General features: G+C 38.1%; 1 protein-coding gene across 10 annotated transcripts in view; it reads right to left on the bottom strand.

The window, feature by feature from the left end:
• Positions 1–17,475, bottom strand: part of KLRG1 (killer cell lectin like receptor G1) — a 39,259-nt gene that overhangs the window by 15,128 nt on the left and 6,656 nt on the right. For 5 of the 10 annotated variants that reach the window (XM_066263760.1, XM_066263724.1, XM_066263742.1 and 2 more), the window contains 3 exons: positions 8,493–8,627; positions 5,446–5,547; positions 2,128–2,297 (listed from right to left, as the gene is read on the bottom strand). In XM_066263760.1, coding sequence (XP_066119857.1) covers positions 2,128–2,297; positions 5,446–5,547; positions 8,493–8,580 — 360 coding nt within the window. In that variant the 5' untranslated portion in view covers positions 8,581–8,627. Of the gene's footprint in view, positions 1–2,127; positions 2,298–5,445; positions 5,548–8,492; positions 8,628–14,831; positions 14,903–17,475 lie in introns of those variants that run through there. The other 5 variants (XM_066263779.1, XM_066263798.1, XM_066263790.1 and 2 more) reach the window with 3 other exon arrangements.

Here is a 17,475-nt window from a genome sequence, read left to right on the forward strand (position 1 = left end):
CAAAAGCTGAGGGAGAGAAAAAAAAATTAGGCCAGAGAAGCACAGGGATGTCAAAAACAACACTTCTCACCCTGGCCAGCTGGCTCAGCAGTAGAGCATTGGCCTGGTGTGTGGAAGTCCCAGGTTCAATTTCTGATCAGGGCACACAGGAGAAGCACCCATCTGCTTCTCCACCCTTCCCCTTCTCTTTCTCTCTCTCTCTCTCTCTCTCTCTTCCCTGCCGGCAGCCATGGCTCATATGGTTCGCTGAGGATGGCTCCATGGCCTTTGGTGCTGAAATAGCTCTGTTTCTGAGCAACAGAGCACAGGCCCCAGATGGGCAGAGCACTGCCCTGTAGTAGGCTCGCCAGGTAGATTCTGGTCAGGGCAAATGTGGGAGTCTGTCTGCTTCCCCACTTCTCACTTAATTTAAAAAACAAACAAACAAAACAAAACTTCTCTGTGGTTGCTATCAAATCTACCAGGAATATTTTACCATCTCCCCATCTTCAGTACTGACTTGAACCAAGGAGGGGCCTTAAAAGAAAATAAACCAGATGTAGAAATGCAGCCAATCTAACTCTGTCCCATTTACACACAGAAGAGGCAAGATGAGAGGAAGTAAATAGAAAGGAAAGACAAAATTCCTCTAATAATTACTGCATTCCACTGGAGGACCTTGGGGAAACAGAAATATCCCCAACTCCCAGACACTCTGTGTGAAGCCCTGTCCCTCCGCATCTCATTATCACATCGCATATCGTAGCTGCTACACCACTGCCACCACAATCTGTGGCAGCACCTTGCATTTTGACTCACTACTCTGATTGTCACTAACTGCCCAGCAATGTTTCAAGCTCTTTGCCCACTTCTGCTATTGACTTCAGTCAGCTCAAGTCCTCGGAAGCAGCTTTATCAGAGTGAGAAAAGAAGTTACTGCAAAAAAGGTCTGGACTCTAGAGCAAAGGTTACCATTACCAGATGCCATAAAATAAAGATTTCATATGTCTAGTGAATAGACCCCAGTACATTCTACTACCTTGTTTAGGAAATGCATAAAGGAAAAGTAAGTCATGGAGGTGGACTGATTTGGAGTTAGAGTCTATGCAAAATTTTAAAGGAATGAGTATTTCTTTGATAGGACACCAGAATCTAACTGCTTTCATCTTTTTAAAAAATAGAAAGTTATAAAATTTAGGAACTATGTTTCCTCCAGTTGCTTTAAAGTAATTATATCTCTGAGATTCCCTGAGGGATGTTAACATAGTTAAAATTTTAATAAGGTGTTCTCTGTGACTTGATTTTACACCCAAAAAGAATACAGATGCAACAATACACAAAAATCAGCATAAAATTAACACTGAAAACCTAGGGTTTCTTATTTCTTTGTATATGTCACTTACATTAAGGTAGAATTTGATTGATATTTGTACCAAGGTACCTTGAGATGCTCCAGGATTAACAAAGAGCTCTCTTCCAGGAGGCTGCTGGGTGGACAAAAAGAACCTGAGAGCCAGCAGGAAGTGAAGCCCACCAGCTTACCTCTGAGAGGAGCTAAAGATCACACACACTTTCCTTCCTTCTTTTCCAACTTTCTGTAACTGTTTCCTCTTTATACACCCCTACCCACCTCAAATGTTTCCTAGCCTGGAACTTACTGGATTCCAATAAATGAAGGAAAATTATTTTTTAAAAAGGCATTTAAGCCCTTGCCTTGCTCTCTTTGTCCCCATGTTATCTCTCTTCTCCCCACCAAGTCCCATGGGCTCTGACATAGGAATCTGTGGCCTCTGTTGTTGGACCCATGTGTTTCTGGGTCTAATGAGTCTTTTAATTAAACCAGTATTTCAGGCCTAATTGCTCTCTGTAATATACTCACCATCCTTCCACACCCAACATGCATATATAACACACATACATGCCTATGCTGTCATCTAAGTTTCTATAACAGCGTTGTTGGGTCAGGCAAAGAAAGGGTAAGGAGTGAAGAAGGAGGAGGAAGAAAGAAGGGGTAGAGGAGGAGGAAAGAAGAGAAAGAACGAGGAGAGAGAAGAATATACCTTTTGTTCCTCAAAAGAGGATACCATGATACATTTGAACAACATTCACCATGAAAACAACCTACATTAGCTAAATGTTTGCATTTACCATTTCCTGGTTGTCTGTACACATAAGGAGATGTGAGTCTTTGGCTAAGCAGAATTCCAGACTAGAGTTCCAGTTTTTTTTCTCCAGTGAGAAGTAATAACAATGGTTACCATACCCCATCCAGAAGTCGGGGCAGCTAGGACAGCTGGCACAGGTGGAGTCCTTGGAACCTAGAAAGGAAGAGGACCTGGTTCACATCTTTATGGAACCCTCCATCTTGGAAATGCAATGGGAGATAAAATGGAACATGGCAGTCTTCCCTGACCTGCTACCTTTCAGATTAAGGTTTAGAGAAATGCACAAGAATGCATGGCCTCAAGTCAAATACTATCACTATGATACATTCCACTAAGCAAGGATGTGGCTGAGACTGAAAGAGCAGGAAAAGAAATGGGAACACTGGCTGAGAACTGTGGAGAGAGTACTTACTGGTATTAGATATCTTCATGCACATCAGATAAGATAACTGCATTGCATGATATGTGTCCATGTACTGTCTATACAAACTCAGTGTACACTTTGTGTAACTGCAGAATGTACACTGCTTAAATCAGGCAGAATCTTTCAGAATGCCCAACCTGACACTACATAATAGCACAAAAGAAAAGGACAGAAATTAGAAAGAGCAGATTTAACTAAAGTAAAATGTTGTTTGACTTTTGTACCACAAATGTGATTGTCTATTGTCATGAAATGTCTAAAGACATTTCAGCAAAAAGAATTTACTTTAGATATGAAAAAAAAATTTTCTGACAGAGAAGGGTATCAAATGCTAAAGTGAAAACTGATACTTCTCACTGAACCCTTTTAAATACAGAACATCTTATTCCTTGCCCTGGCTGGATAGCTTGTTTAGAACATCGCAGAGGTGGTGGTCCAATCCCTGGTCAGGGCACATTACAAGAACAGATCACAGATCGATGTTCCTGTCTCTTTCTCTCTCTCTATCAAATCAGTAAATAGACTATATGTTTGTAAAACTGAAAGGGAATTAAATAAACTTTTAAGGTAATTTTAACCAGTATTCCACAATTGTATTATCTACTTCCATGAAACACATTTGTATAAACTCACCATAAGCACAGTAGGCAAGTATGACCCATTATAACAAGTGACTACATATGTAAACACATAAGTGAAAAAATGCTTATGTTTTGTGGGCAAAAAAAAAAAAAAAAAAAAAAAATGGTTCTATGGACAATAACCTCCCAGGGTGATCTGATCATAAATTCCTAATTGGGCGGGTCTTGGTAGGTAGTCATGCCTCCAGGCTATCACTTCTTTAGTGAAAGGTTTTAAAGCAAGCTTTGTCCATTTTTTGTGTGTATCTAGTCAATACACCTTTGAAATGGTAAAAACAATACCCGTAAAAAGTGTAACCGCCATCAAGAGAGCACATAATCTTAACTATCCTATAATCAAATCCCTGATTTCATGTAATCATACTTAGGTTTCCTCCTTAATTTCTTTGATTTGATATAAAAACAACTATATTTATTCATTTTTCCATATAAACTGACAAAAATTTTGAGGTCTTTCAAATTATGGCTTCCTGACCCATAAGCCTGTGAAATATTTTTTATAAATACAATAGCAAAAATTCTCTCAAGTCTCAGTTTATTTCACCACAACTTGGTTTTGTTAGAAACAGATTGGGCTTTGGGAATATACAATATATAAACCTCATCTGTCAAATGTGTTGTGGAGAAAATACAGGTCAAAATCACAAAACTAAAATATATATATATATATATATATATATATATATATTGCAAAAACTGTTTTTCTGTGAAGCATTTAAGGTCTTGTCAGGTTTGGCTCAAATGAACTGCTATAAAAATTCTATATAGGTTTGGATGTTTCTTCTCTGGGCAGTATCTATTTCAGATCCGGGAATTAAAAAGTGGAAAAAGCAGTCCTTTCTAAAAATATTTTTACTTAATGATTTTAGCAAGAGAGGAAGGGAGAGAGAAACAGGAACATAGATCTGTTCCCGTATGTGCCCTGACCAGGCATCCAACAGGCAACCTCTACACTTCGGAACGATTCTCTAACCAACCAAGTTATCCTGCCAGGGGAGGAAAGCAGTCCTTTTTAACGTAATGATTAGACAACTTCTCTATGGAAAGCCCTGGTATGAGACCAATAAAGGGTTCTAGAGGCCAAGCTTAAAGTTGGCACCATATAGATTTGTGCTTTTCCCCCCGTACAACTATAACATTACCAGCATGAATGAGAAATTCCCAAGTTCCCTATGACTCTCTTTCTGACTAAGGTAGGACTTGGATCTGAGGTAGATGTCCCAAGGATGAACCTTAGAGTCCTAGTGAATAGTCTGTAAAATATGTCACTAACAGTCGTTCCCAGATAACATAAATCAAAATTAGGACTCTGGATTGTGAAACAATAAACCAAGGGCCCTCTATATTATCATATTTAAGGACCTAAAAAAACGAAATCTAGAAAAGTTCACTTTATAAAATGTGAAAGCTCTCTAATTGGGAAAAAAATCAGAATGTACTTCATTAAAATATTATGGGTCTATTATGTGAAAAATTAAACAATATAATTTAATTATCATGATAAACACGATAGTAAGTAGGATGTTTATGACACAATGTAGAATTAAAATGTAGTATACAAAATGATAAACATACTTTGATTAGAACTATTTCCAGCCTTTAAAATAAACAAAGGTAGGGAGATTTTAAAGGACTTGATTGAAATTCTGTTAATAAAGTAAATATTAGCCCTGACCAGTTGGCTCAGTGGTAGACCGTCAACCTGGTGTGTGAATATCCTGGGTTTGATTCCTGGTCAGGGCACACAGGAGAGGCAACCATCTGTTTCTCCTCCCCTCCCCACCCCTTCTTGCTGTCTCTGTCTCTCTGTCTCTCTCTCTCTCGCTCTTCCCCTCCCGAAGGCATGGCTTGATTGGATCAAGTGAGTTGGTGCTGGGCGCTGAGGATGGCTCCACGGAGCCTCTGCTGGAGCCACTGAAAATGATTCAGTTGCTGAGAGGCAGCCCCAAATGGGCAGAGCATCACCCTATTGGGGGTTTGCTAGGTGGATCCTGGTTGGGGCACATGCAGGAGTCTGCCTCACTGTCTCCCCTTCTCTCACTAAAAACAAAACAAAACAACAACAACAAAAAACCGTAAATACATGAATGCATGATGTCAAAGACTATATTTTTTACAAGTGGAGATTTATTTTCTTGAAATTATTTTCATTTTTCAAATTTTTTGGTATCTTATATTTCTTTTATACACAAACTGGATAAATGAAAGATTAATTTTGGTTTAAATTAACACTTACCCTTGCACAGAGTCCATTTGAGTAGCAGGAAACCCACAAGAATGACACTCAGAATCCCCAGGGTTATTGCCACACGGCAAGAGAGAGGGACCCTAGAAGAAGCTGCAAGAACAGAATCCAAAGCAAAATCCTGAGTCAGAATAAAAGCTGAAGGGACAGAAAAGATCAGGGAAGGACATCTGGGATGTTGAAGCAATTTGGCCTACCAGGAACTAAGACCCAGACCCTAAAGACTTCTTTCTTGGATCTGTCAAGAACTTGTTTTCAAGTCTGGAGTAATCATATTTGTAAAGTTATATGTTATAGTTATCAAGTTAAGAATACTTTTTTCCTTCTAAATTGTGGCTTACACAGTCTCATCGTTAATGGTGAGTAGTGTATATAAATTGGTACAACCTCTTGGGAGGACAATTTGGCAATGTCTACCCAAATTGCAGGCATTTACCTTTTGACTCAGCAATTTCTCTTTGAGAAATTTGTACACAAGTGTAAAATATCATATTTATAAAGCTATTCATGGTAAAAAATATTCTTAGGAGGGAAAGACTGAATTCAGCTTCAATGTCCAGCAGCAATAAGAGATCAAGTACAGTTTGATATATCCATAAAATAAATATGCAGTTTCTAACAAAGAAATAAAGAAATGCTTTTTTATGGATATGGAGTGATTGTCGAGATATATGGTTAAGAAAAGAAAACATTCTGCAGAATATGTATGCTGATATATCTGAAAGTAGACACAGAATCTGATAATGTTTGCCTCTGGAGAGGCAAAGTAGGTCACTGGGAACAGAGATGGAGGGAGATTATTTTAGTTACTTTTGAATTTTGAACCATGTGATATATTACCTACTCAGAACTTAAATATAATTTAAATGAAAGTAAAATAATGTACATCGCAGAAATGCTTTGTAAACAGTTGTTATTGGAATGGCAATGAATTCATATCATTTGATATCAAATGAATTGATATTATTTTTAAAAGGTGGAACACTACTTCATATTAACTATGTTACATACGACCTATATTTAAGAATGTCATTTTTTTCACTTGTAAAATGAAAAAAGTTTTTTACTCAGACTTTTATTTTAAAGGTATAGTGGTCTCATAGTCTGGTAATATAAGGATTATATGTTAAGAGCAACTATCTGTAAACTAAGATACTTATGTTCTAGCTTTGACTACTTTATTTGGTAACCTTTAATTTGGAAATTGAGGAATTAATGCTGGCTATTTGGGCCTCACTTTCCTATTTAAACTTATTTCTTTAAAAGAAACTCATAGCGAGAAATACATTTAAAATGAGAGAGTTCAGCATGATAAATATTTGAATTGATAAATAAATTAGATTTCTAGTGACAAAAATACATTCACAGTATAAAATATTTAATGAAATAAATGTTGATTTTAGAAGTTACTCTATATGAAAAAGGTATTAAAATGTAATTGTATTTGTATAAGCCCAAACCCATTTAAGAAATTAAGTACAATTTTTAAAAAAATTTTTATTTACTTTAAAAATATGCATATTAAAAGCTTTTTAGTGAAATACATATAGTAGACTCAGCATAGAAAAGCAAAGATATATCAAAATAGTAATGATTACCATGTTCTAAGATTATTAGTGATTTTTATTTTCCTACATCTGCTCTCATAGTTTCTGTTTTCTATAATGAACATGCAATATTTTCATAAAAAGAATTTTAATATCATTTAAAGATCCTGATCTATTTACCTCTTTCCAAGGAGAGCACCTGGAAAGCTGGGTAGGAATAAACATATTGGCAAAAAATAAGGATGTGGGATGTGTGCTGTATATAAATAAAAAAACCCACTTGCCTACAAAGCAAATAATTATACTTAAGTTTCAACTTATCACCAGTTGTGTGACCATAAACTTATACTTTAAGGTACACTTTCTTTTTTAACTTACCATAATACATATTTCTATTCCTTAAAAATTAGAAGATACAATCCAAAAGGAAAAAGTATGTGTGCATATAAAAATGTCCAATGTTGTATAATTTATGGTAATAGAAAGAAATCTATATGTACATGTATGTACATTGGAGTAATTTAGCAAATTATAAAAAAATTATAACAATGCTTTGAAAAAACAATATTAAAATTCTAATATGACTATATAGCAAAACAAAGGAGAAAGCTTATGGAGGGACACAACAGAACATAATCAGATGGTAAAGAACAGAAACAAATACTGATTTTGGCACTTATTTACACTACTATCTCAGGAATTGTTCTCACAGGAATTTGTGCAAAAATGGTTTGTTTGATCTTAAACCCCCAAAGTCCCAGGGACTAGCAATCTGTGGTGGGTTTTCTTGTTTTTTAGATTTTATTTATTCATTTTTAGAGAGAGAGGAAAGAGAGAAGAAGGGAGAAGCAGGAAGCATCAACTCCCATATGTGCCTTGACCAGGCAAGCCTGGGGCTTTAAACTGGCGACCTCAGGGTTCCAGATTAATGCCCTATCTACTGCACCACCAAAGGTCAGGTCTATCTGCGGTGTTTTTGATGTCTTTTTCCTATATCTGTCACCATTTCTGTGCAGCCCGTTGGGGTAAGGAGGGGGTAGAATAAATATGTGAAACAATTTCATTTCTGCCAAAATCTTAATACTACTTATCAATATTAGCAAAATTGTTGGTGTACTTCTCATTTCATAGAAAATCAGGATATCAAGAATTTAAATATCTAATTTAACTCCAAACTTTACTTAAGAGATAAAGTCTCCCCATAAAGTTCTTGCTTTAGTTCAGAAGCAATAACGAGTAAGAGAACTCCCATAGCTGGGGCTTCATAGAGGTGAATGATTAGAAAAGAGTTTACCTGAGATCTAAGATCAGAACCTTAACCATATACCAAATGTTCACATCCCAATTTTGGTATTCAAACTGAACCTAATGCATGTCCTCAATTACCCTACATTTTTCTGCATCCTATACTGCAAACTTATTCTACCACCTATTCATCCCTTATCCTATGGTAACTATGTACTGCTTTCCAGACTAACTCAGTTTACTCACCTTTCTGCTGTGGCTGGCAGTCATTCTGGGCTTGGGGTGCAGCAGGCCATTCTAACACAGAATAAACAACATTGTCAACCATCTCCATCTATCTTGCACTCAGTTGAGAGTAAAATTATAGAAGTGTGAGGAGACCTACAACAGTGAGGAAGCAGCTCAGTCTGTAAACTGCTAGCAGGAAACTTGAAAGTTTGTTTGAAAAAAAAAAAATGGTCCAGATGACAAAAACAAAAGTAATTTTTCAGGAAATGGTTCAAATTCTGGGGCTGCCGACATAAATTAATATTCTAAACTGATTTTTTTTTGCCTCATTACACTCTCTAGATGCTCACTAAGTATACAGAATGGAGCAAAAATAGGTTTACAGTTGTGAGTACACAAAATACAGTTTATTATATTATTATGTATTAAGTACTATATTATTTTTCATATGAAAAACTGTAAACCTATTTTTGTCCCACGCTATATATTAAATTAATTACACATCTCACTTAATTAAATTCTATGGAGCAAGAAAAAGTTGCTGTTCAGTCAGTAATTTCAACTATGGAAACTGAAATAAAAATTAGAGTGGTTCCTAGCTATGAATTTACCTCAGATTTTGTATTTGCTTTTATTTCCTCTTGAGAAAATACATGCATGCCAAATGGGGCTGATTGCATTGTCTCCTGGACCATTTGGGTAGTTATATGTGATAGAGAAATGGATTGTTGGCTGCGTGTGCCTGGAATTATGGGAGAAATGGACTTTTGCCTAATTCTGTTTTGTGAATATTTTGTGCCCCTATGTTCCCCAAATCGTTCTTGCAATTGTGCTCTAATCTTTACCCTTTACACTGTCAGGGATTCAATTAAATTTCTCTCCTGTTCTCTTATTTTTATATGCAAAGACAACTATAAAAGGGAACACAAATAATATATACCAAAGTGTGATTTTTAATAGGTGAATGGTTAATGACGAGTTAACATAAGAAACTGGCCTGTGGTGGCACAGTGGATAGAGCGTCGACCTGGAATGCTGAGGTCACTGGTTCGAAGCCTTGGGGTTGCCCAGTCAAGGCACATATGATAAGCAACAAGCAAACAATGAACAACTAAAGGGAAGCAACTGTGAGCTGATACTTCTTGTTCCTCCCCTGTAATATTAATAAATAAAATATTTTTAATTAACATAAGCAGAAAGGGAATTGAAACTCTAAGAATAGATAAGATCACCAAGATAGAATGTATCAAGACAGAAAAGAGGAGCCTGACCTGCTGGTGGTGCAGTGGAAAGAGCATTGGACTGAGATGCAGAGGACCCAATTTTGAAACCCTGAGGTCTCCAGCTCAAGTGTGGGCTCATCTGACTTGAGCGGAGGCTCATCAGCTTGAGCATGGGATCATAGATATGACCCCAGGGTCGCTGTCTTGAGCAAGAGGTCACTGTCTCTGCTGTAGCCCCACAGTCAAGGCACATATGAGAAAGCAATCAATGAACAACTGAGGTGCCGCAACAAAGAATTGATGCTTCTCATCTCTCTCCCTTCCTGACTGTCCCTATCTGTCCCTCTCTCTGTCTCTATCACAAACACACACACACACACACACACACACACACACACGAGGAGAAACAGGGAGAACATATTAATAAAAACTACTATAATTCTGTTTTCAGCTGTGACAGAGTAGTCAAGTAGATGTGACCTCCAGTCAAAAACCTATACACAATGAAGTACATGACGCAACTGTTTTCAGGCACAGAACACAGGCAGTACTATCATCCTGGAGAGAACAGAACACACAAAAGTGAGCACTATGATCCCTAGAATTCTTCCAAAGCCACTTTCTAGGACAAAGCAGGAAAATTATCTTAAACAGAGCTGAGTAGGCAGAGATCCAAGTTTTGAGCTGCTTATATGATTGGAATTTGAAGGGCAGTGTAACTAATAAGACAGAGCTGCATAGGTAGAGGTGTCCAGAAGACTGCATGGATATTCAACATGGGTCCTTGGCCAAGAGCTAGGCTGCACGACAGAGGAAATGATTCTGCAAGTCCTAGCTGAGATGGCCTTGGGAAGGGCTGACAGCTAAGTAAGTGAGACCAAAGGTTGCACAGTGCTAACCAGCATGAAAAAAGAAACAAAACAAAGCTTGACAACCCCACCAGTAATTTAGCTGCCTATAAGAACAAATTTTAATGCCCTTAAAGGAAAGACAGCATAAAATGTGGGCTATACATACAACATTGTTTACAGTTGTGAGTGTGTGAAACACAGTTTTCTCTTGTATTATTATTTATTTGGATTACAACTGTAAACGAACTTTTGCCCACCCCTGTACTATAGAATATTATTTGGCCTTAAAGAGAAAGGAAATCCTGTCACATCCTACAATATGAATGCACCTTGAAGGCATTACGCTAAATGAAATAAGCCAGTCACAAAAAGGCAAATAGTCTGATTTCACCTACATGGGATATGTAAAGTAATCAAATTCCTAGAAACAGAAATAGAATGTTGGTGTCCGGGGGCTCGAGAGAAGGAGAAATGGGGAGTTGTTTAATGGTTATAGAGTTTCAGTTTTGCAAGATGGAAAAACTTCTGCAGATCAGTTGGACAACAATGTGAATACACTTGTATTAGTCTGCTTAGGCTGCCATAACAAAACACATTAGATTGGGTGGCTTAAACATTAATTTATTTTCTCACAGTCTGGAAGTTCAAGATTAAGGTGACCAGTGAGAAGTCTCTGCTGCTGCAGCCACCTTCTCACTGTGGTCTCACATGGCCTTTCCTCAGTGCCTATGCATATGACTAGAGTGAGCTCTCCGGTGCCTCCTCGTATAAAGACACCAATCCTATCAGGTCAGGACCCACCATAATGAGCTCATTTACCTTTAATTGCCTCCTTAGAGGCTCCATCTCTAAATACAGCCACACTGGAGGTTAAATATCCATGTAGGGCTTCCAATTACAAATTTAAGGGTGGGAGGGGACACAAATATTTGGTCTATAACAACAATTAACACTACTGAAGCATATATTTAAAAATGGTTAAGATGGTTTAAAAAAAAGAAAAAAGAAAGGAAGGAAGGCAACATAGGAACCAGGGCTCCTTGAGGAAATGACTAATTCTAAGGCCAGGGCAGGAAAAATACAAGATGAGCCTGGAGCATTTTTTAGTTGTTTAGTACTAGGAAATAAAGAAGTATTCAAAAACAAAGGCCAAAGAGGTGAGACCATGTCAGAAGGATCCAAAACCCAACTGAAAAGTTCCAGTGGCCAAATATGAATTATTTAGAGCAACAAAATAAATAATAGTATTGGATTATAAACCAGAAATTTTAAAAATCTGATTCTATACTGACATATTTGAGACATAAAAATTGTAGAGATAGTCCCTAACTTACAAAGTTTCAAATTACAATTTTTTTACTTTTCTATGATGTGAAAGCAATATATTCAATACATTGTTGAAACCGTACTTCAGACATTTTGCCTTTTTATTGAGTTTATTGGGGTGACCCTGCATCACAGAATTATACAAGTTTCAGGAGCATCATACTTCAAACTTTGATCCTTCCCCTGGCTAGTGACTTGCAGTATGATACTCTCTTATAATGCTGTATAGCAGTAGTGAGCCACAGATCCCAATCAGGCACACAATCACGAGGGTAAACTTGCTGTGTAAGATGATTTTACCCAACTGCAGACTAATGTAAGTGTTCTGAGCACGTTTAAATTTGTGTTTGGTTTATCTCACTTAGATAATTTCATCCAGGTTCATTTATGTTGTGTAAATGGCAGAATTTCCTTTTTTTAATGCTGAATGGTTTCCTATTTTATATAATGTATATATTTTTTAAATGTCAAGCATAGATGACATTTTTAAAATCATTTATCTGACAATGGACACTAAGGTTGTTTACATATCTTAGTTACTATGAAATGAATAATGAACATGCTAGTGCATACATTTCTTTAAATAGTAATTTTATTTCCTTTGGATATATATCCACAAGTGGGACTGCTGTATGATCATTGTATTTTTAATATTTCGAAGGCATTCATACTGTCTTCCATAGAGGCTGTACCAATTTACAGTGGCATTCATTTTATTGTTTCCTTCACTGTGCAGAAACAAGTCATTTCTTGTAGTCCCACTTGTTTAATTTTGCTTTTGTTGCCCATGCTTTTGGTGGACATTCCAAAAGATTATTGATGAGACCAATGTCAAGGAGCTTTCTGTCCATATTTTCTAGGACTTACTTTTCTAAGACCTGCTTTCAGACCTTACTTAAGTCTATAATCCACTTTTAGCTGTTTTGTGCATGAAAAGGGTCAAATTTTGTTATTTTGCACATGGGTCCCTAGATTTCCCAATATCATTTATTTGAGATCATTCTTTCCCCATTGTATATTCTTTTTTTTTTTTGTATCTTTCTGAAGCTGGAAACGGGGAGAGACAGACACCCACATGCGCCCAACAGGGATCCACCCGGCACGCCCACCAGGGGGCGACACTCTGCCCACCAGGGGGCAATGCTCTGCCCCTCTGGAGCGTTGCTCTGCCGCGACAAGAGCCACTCTCGCGCCTGAGGCAGTGGCCAAGGAGCCATCCCCAGCGCCCGGGCCATCTTTGCTCCAATGGAGCCTTGGCTGCAGGAGGGGAAGAGAGAGACAGAGAGGAAGGAGAGAGGGAGGGGTGGAGAAGCAGATGGGCGCTTCTCCTGTGTGCCCTGGCCGGGAATCGAACCCGGGACTTCTGCACGCCAGGCCGACACTCTACCACTGAGCCAACCGGCCAGGGCCTCCCATTGTATATTCTTGACACCTTTGTCAGAAACTATTTTACTGCATATATGTGGGGAGTGCGATGACACAGGCAAATGAAACTGTTCTTCCTAACATTGATGATGCTTCTTAACTGGACTCCTGAGATCTCCTAGAACTATTTTTATTAGTGGACAGTTGTCTAATCATTGTTCTTTGTGGAGGAACAGAGGCTGAGGTCTCTTATTCTGCTATCATGGTGATGTCATTCTTCTGAATCCATGCCAATTTAAATAAATGACTGAATAAATAAATAAGAGGGGAAGAAGTTATAAGTCTTCCTTACAGAGATCCCAAACAATATATACTGATACTCGCCCTGCGTGTTGTGCAATTTTATTCTCCGTCCATTGAGTGTTGGCAAAACTTAGCAATTCACTTTCAAAGAATAATATGTGGATAGAGGAAAACAGAAACTTTACAGCAGACATACCTGGCAAACACAACTTCAACCACATAAACAGGGTTAACCTTGTGAACCACCAGAGATAATAAGTCTTGTTGATATCATGTACCTCCAATATCATGCTATGAGAAAGGTACCTACCCACTATGGTATATTTTACCAAACCCCATAACCTCAATCTAAATGTGAAAAACAATCAGATAATTTCATACAATAAAATACTATTTAGCAAAAAAAAAACCCTGCTACTGATTTATGCAACACGATAATCTCACAGAGTGTGACTGAGTGAAAGAAACCAAACATAGTATGTAACCAAATTTTATATAAAATTCCAGAATAGGCAAAACTCACCTACAGTAAAAGTTTCAGAACCTTCTAGGGCTAGAAGAAATGACTGGAAAGGAACATGAGGAAATTTTCTAGGGTGATAAAAACCTACTAAATCTTGATTACAGGGGTGGTTAAAGTTATGACACATTTGTCAAATTTCTTTGAATTGTATGCTTAAGAACTGTACATTTTATGATTTATAAATTTTACTTCAACAACAACAAAAAATGAAACTTTAAACAAACACTGAACTCTAATTAGTAGGCTTACTTTACACCATGGTATGACTGACTTATCAGTTATAAAACTACTTCCTGTGTTTTCTTATGTGTGAACAAATTTATAAATATATATTGAGCATAATGGGAACCTGGTTTCTCACTCTTGAAAGATATGTAGATTTCTTAACTCTGCTGATAGGGACTAAAGCAGGGGTTGGGAACCTTTTTGGCTCAAAGAGCCATGAATGCCACATATTTTAAAATGTAATTCTGTGAGAGCCATACGACGACCCGTGTATGTTACGCATTATCCAATAAAAATTTAGTGTTGTCCTGGAGGACGGCTGTGATTGGCTCCAGCCACCCACAACCATGTACATGAGCGGTAGGAAATGAATGGATTGTAATACATGAGAATGTTTTATATTTTTAATGTTATTATTTTTTTTATTAAAGATTTGTCTGCGAGCCAGATGTAGCCATCAAAAGAGCCACATCTGGCTCACAAGTCATAGGTTCCCGACCCCTGGACTAAAGCAATAACACACAAGAAACAAGAAACACACCTTGTAATCAGATCTTGGTTTCTCAATACCATTCTCTTCTCAAAGGAAACAGGCCCCCTTGGAGAAATTTTGATTCCAGGATAAGGAAAGTACAAAATAAACATGGAACACCTTTGTGCCCCAAAGTAAAGAACTGCTCAAAAAATAACAGGGAAATCTCCAAAGGAGAAAGGAGCCACCGTAAATGGGCTTCCCACTGGTAGTCAACCCACACCCTCCAGCAGTTTTTCTGTTATTTCATCAGTGGATTCTGTTGCTGTGGCAGGAACCACACCCACTGTTTAGAGGTCTGAATCTCCATTCTGTGGTTGGGAAAATAAGTTTTTAAGTTACTTCCTTGTTAACCTTTCTTCAGTCCTGCAGATGATAGCTGCATTTTGTAGTTGCTACTGCTTTATAACTTCCGTCCAATTACCCCTTTTAGTAACTGATTATTTTTTACTAGAACACAATTCTTTACATTAAAATTTTCCTTAAAATGACTGGTGTGACTGCTTCTCCGCCTTTTTGGCTAAGATCAAGTGTAAATTACTGGTGAGGTAACTGTTTTCTAATTGAATTCTGACTGATACAAAACCCATCACTTATTTCTTAGTCCTAGCAAAAAGAAATATATACCCAAATATAATCACAGAGAAACATCAGACAAACCCCAATTAAGACACTTTCTATAAAATAAGTGACTGTACTTTTCAAAATTTCAAGGTCAAATAAGTTTTTTTTAAATGACAACTAATTGCAATGTGTGGCTTCTGTGGTTGGGGAATGGGAAGTAAAGAATATTTACTGGGGCCCTGGCCGGTCGGCCTGGCGTGCGGGGGACCCCGGTTCGATTCCCGGCCAGGGCACATAGGAGAAGCACACATTTGCTTCTCCACCCCCCCTTCCTCTCTGTCTCTCTTCCCCTCCCGCAGCCGAGGCTCCATTGGAGCAAAGATGGCCCGGGCGCTGGGGATGGCTCCTTGGCCTCTGCCCCAGGCGCTAGAGTGGCTCTGGTCGCGACAGAGTGACGCCCGGGAGGGGCAGAGCATCGCCCTCTGGTGGGCAAAGCGGCACCCCGGTGGGCGTGCTGGGTGGATCCCGGTCGGGCGCATGCGGGAGTCTGTCTGACTGTCTCTCCCCGTTTCCAGCTTCAGAAAAAAAAAAAAAAAAAGAATATTTATTGGGACAATTGAGACATTTTAAAATATGGACTATGGATTAGGTAATAATAGTGTATTGATATTATGCTTCCACATTTTCATAATTATACTGTGGAAAAGTAAGAAAAAGTCCTTATGCTTAGGAAATTTATACTAAGGTACTTAGTGGTAACAGAACTTATTCTCAAATTGTTCAAAATAATAGTGTGTGTGTGTGTGTGTGTGTGTGTAGGGAAGGGAGAAAGGAAGACTAATAAAGCAAATGGACAATATGTAAACAACTGGGCAGATCTAGTGAAGTATATATGAACATTCTTTGTACTATTCTTGCATCTTTTCTAAAAATGTTAAATTATATTAAAATTGAAAATTACCAAAAACAAATATATATATACTGTATATATATATACATATATATATATATTCCTTGAAATATGTTAAATGTGATTTTATTTTAACGTGATTGCTTTAAAAGCAAGTATTGGTCAAATAAGTTTGTAAATATGATGTATATGTTTGCTCGCTTATAGTTTGCATTGCATGTGGGGGACAGGCTGAAAGCAGGCAGGGTTGTTATACCCTAAGGCTTAGTTTTAAGTCTAAGCTTTTCCCCACACCTTTGACTGTTGCATGATGTAGGGTGGTGCACTCTCATGAGGAATCCCATTATGCCTCAGTTAAGTGACTTTGTATCAGAGACTTCCTTGTTTGTATATTAGATTAAAGGTTTTTATTTTTTATTTTTAATTTTTTTTTTAATTTATTCATTTTAGAGAGGAGAGGGAGAGACAGAGAGAGAGAAGGGGGGAGGAGCTGGAAGCATCAACTCCCATATGTGCCTTGACCAGGCAAGCTCAGGGTTTTGAACCGGCGACCTCAGCATTTCCAAGTCGATGCTTTATCCACTGCGCCACCACAGGTCAGGCAAAGGTTTTGATTTCTATACTATAAAATGAGGCAGAGGCGCCCATGCAGTTGGAGAGCAGAGAAAGGCCACGTGAAGGAGAGGAGAAGCAGCCAAGATGGCAGAGTGCTGAAGGAGAAGCCAGTTTGTGCAGAGTTTGTGCAGGGAGAAGGAGATGGGGGAGATGGGGAACAGAGGTGAATAAGGCTGGTGAGGTACAAACCTGTGATCCTAGGAAAACTCGGATGAGTCAGTGGCTTTGGGAGCCCTGAATGGAAAGGGAAGTGTTTTCCCACTGTGTGAATTTCTTGCCTGCCAGGTACAAGCTAAAATTAAAGCTAACGGCCCACCAGTTCTTGGCTCCGTTCGTTGTTTCACTACCGTCTGCCCGAATCAAATGCGAACTTGCACGGGCCAGGTGGCTGTGATGGTGGTCGTAGCTAATGGCCTTACAGCAAGGCACCAATTAAAGTTCAAAATTGAAATCTGATTCATTATATCAAATTAAATATATGAATAACAGGACTGAGAAACTACGGTAGGAGGGGATCAAATTTTTCTTCTGCCCTTCTAGGTTCTTTGACTGGTCTAGTAATTA

This window comes from Saccopteryx bilineata, chromosome 1 (genome assembly GCF_036850765.1).
Source record: "Saccopteryx bilineata isolate mSacBil1 chromosome 1, mSacBil1_pri_phased_curated, whole genome shotgun sequence".
Lineage (NCBI taxonomy): Eukaryota > Metazoa > Chordata > Mammalia > Chiroptera > Emballonuridae > Saccopteryx > Saccopteryx bilineata.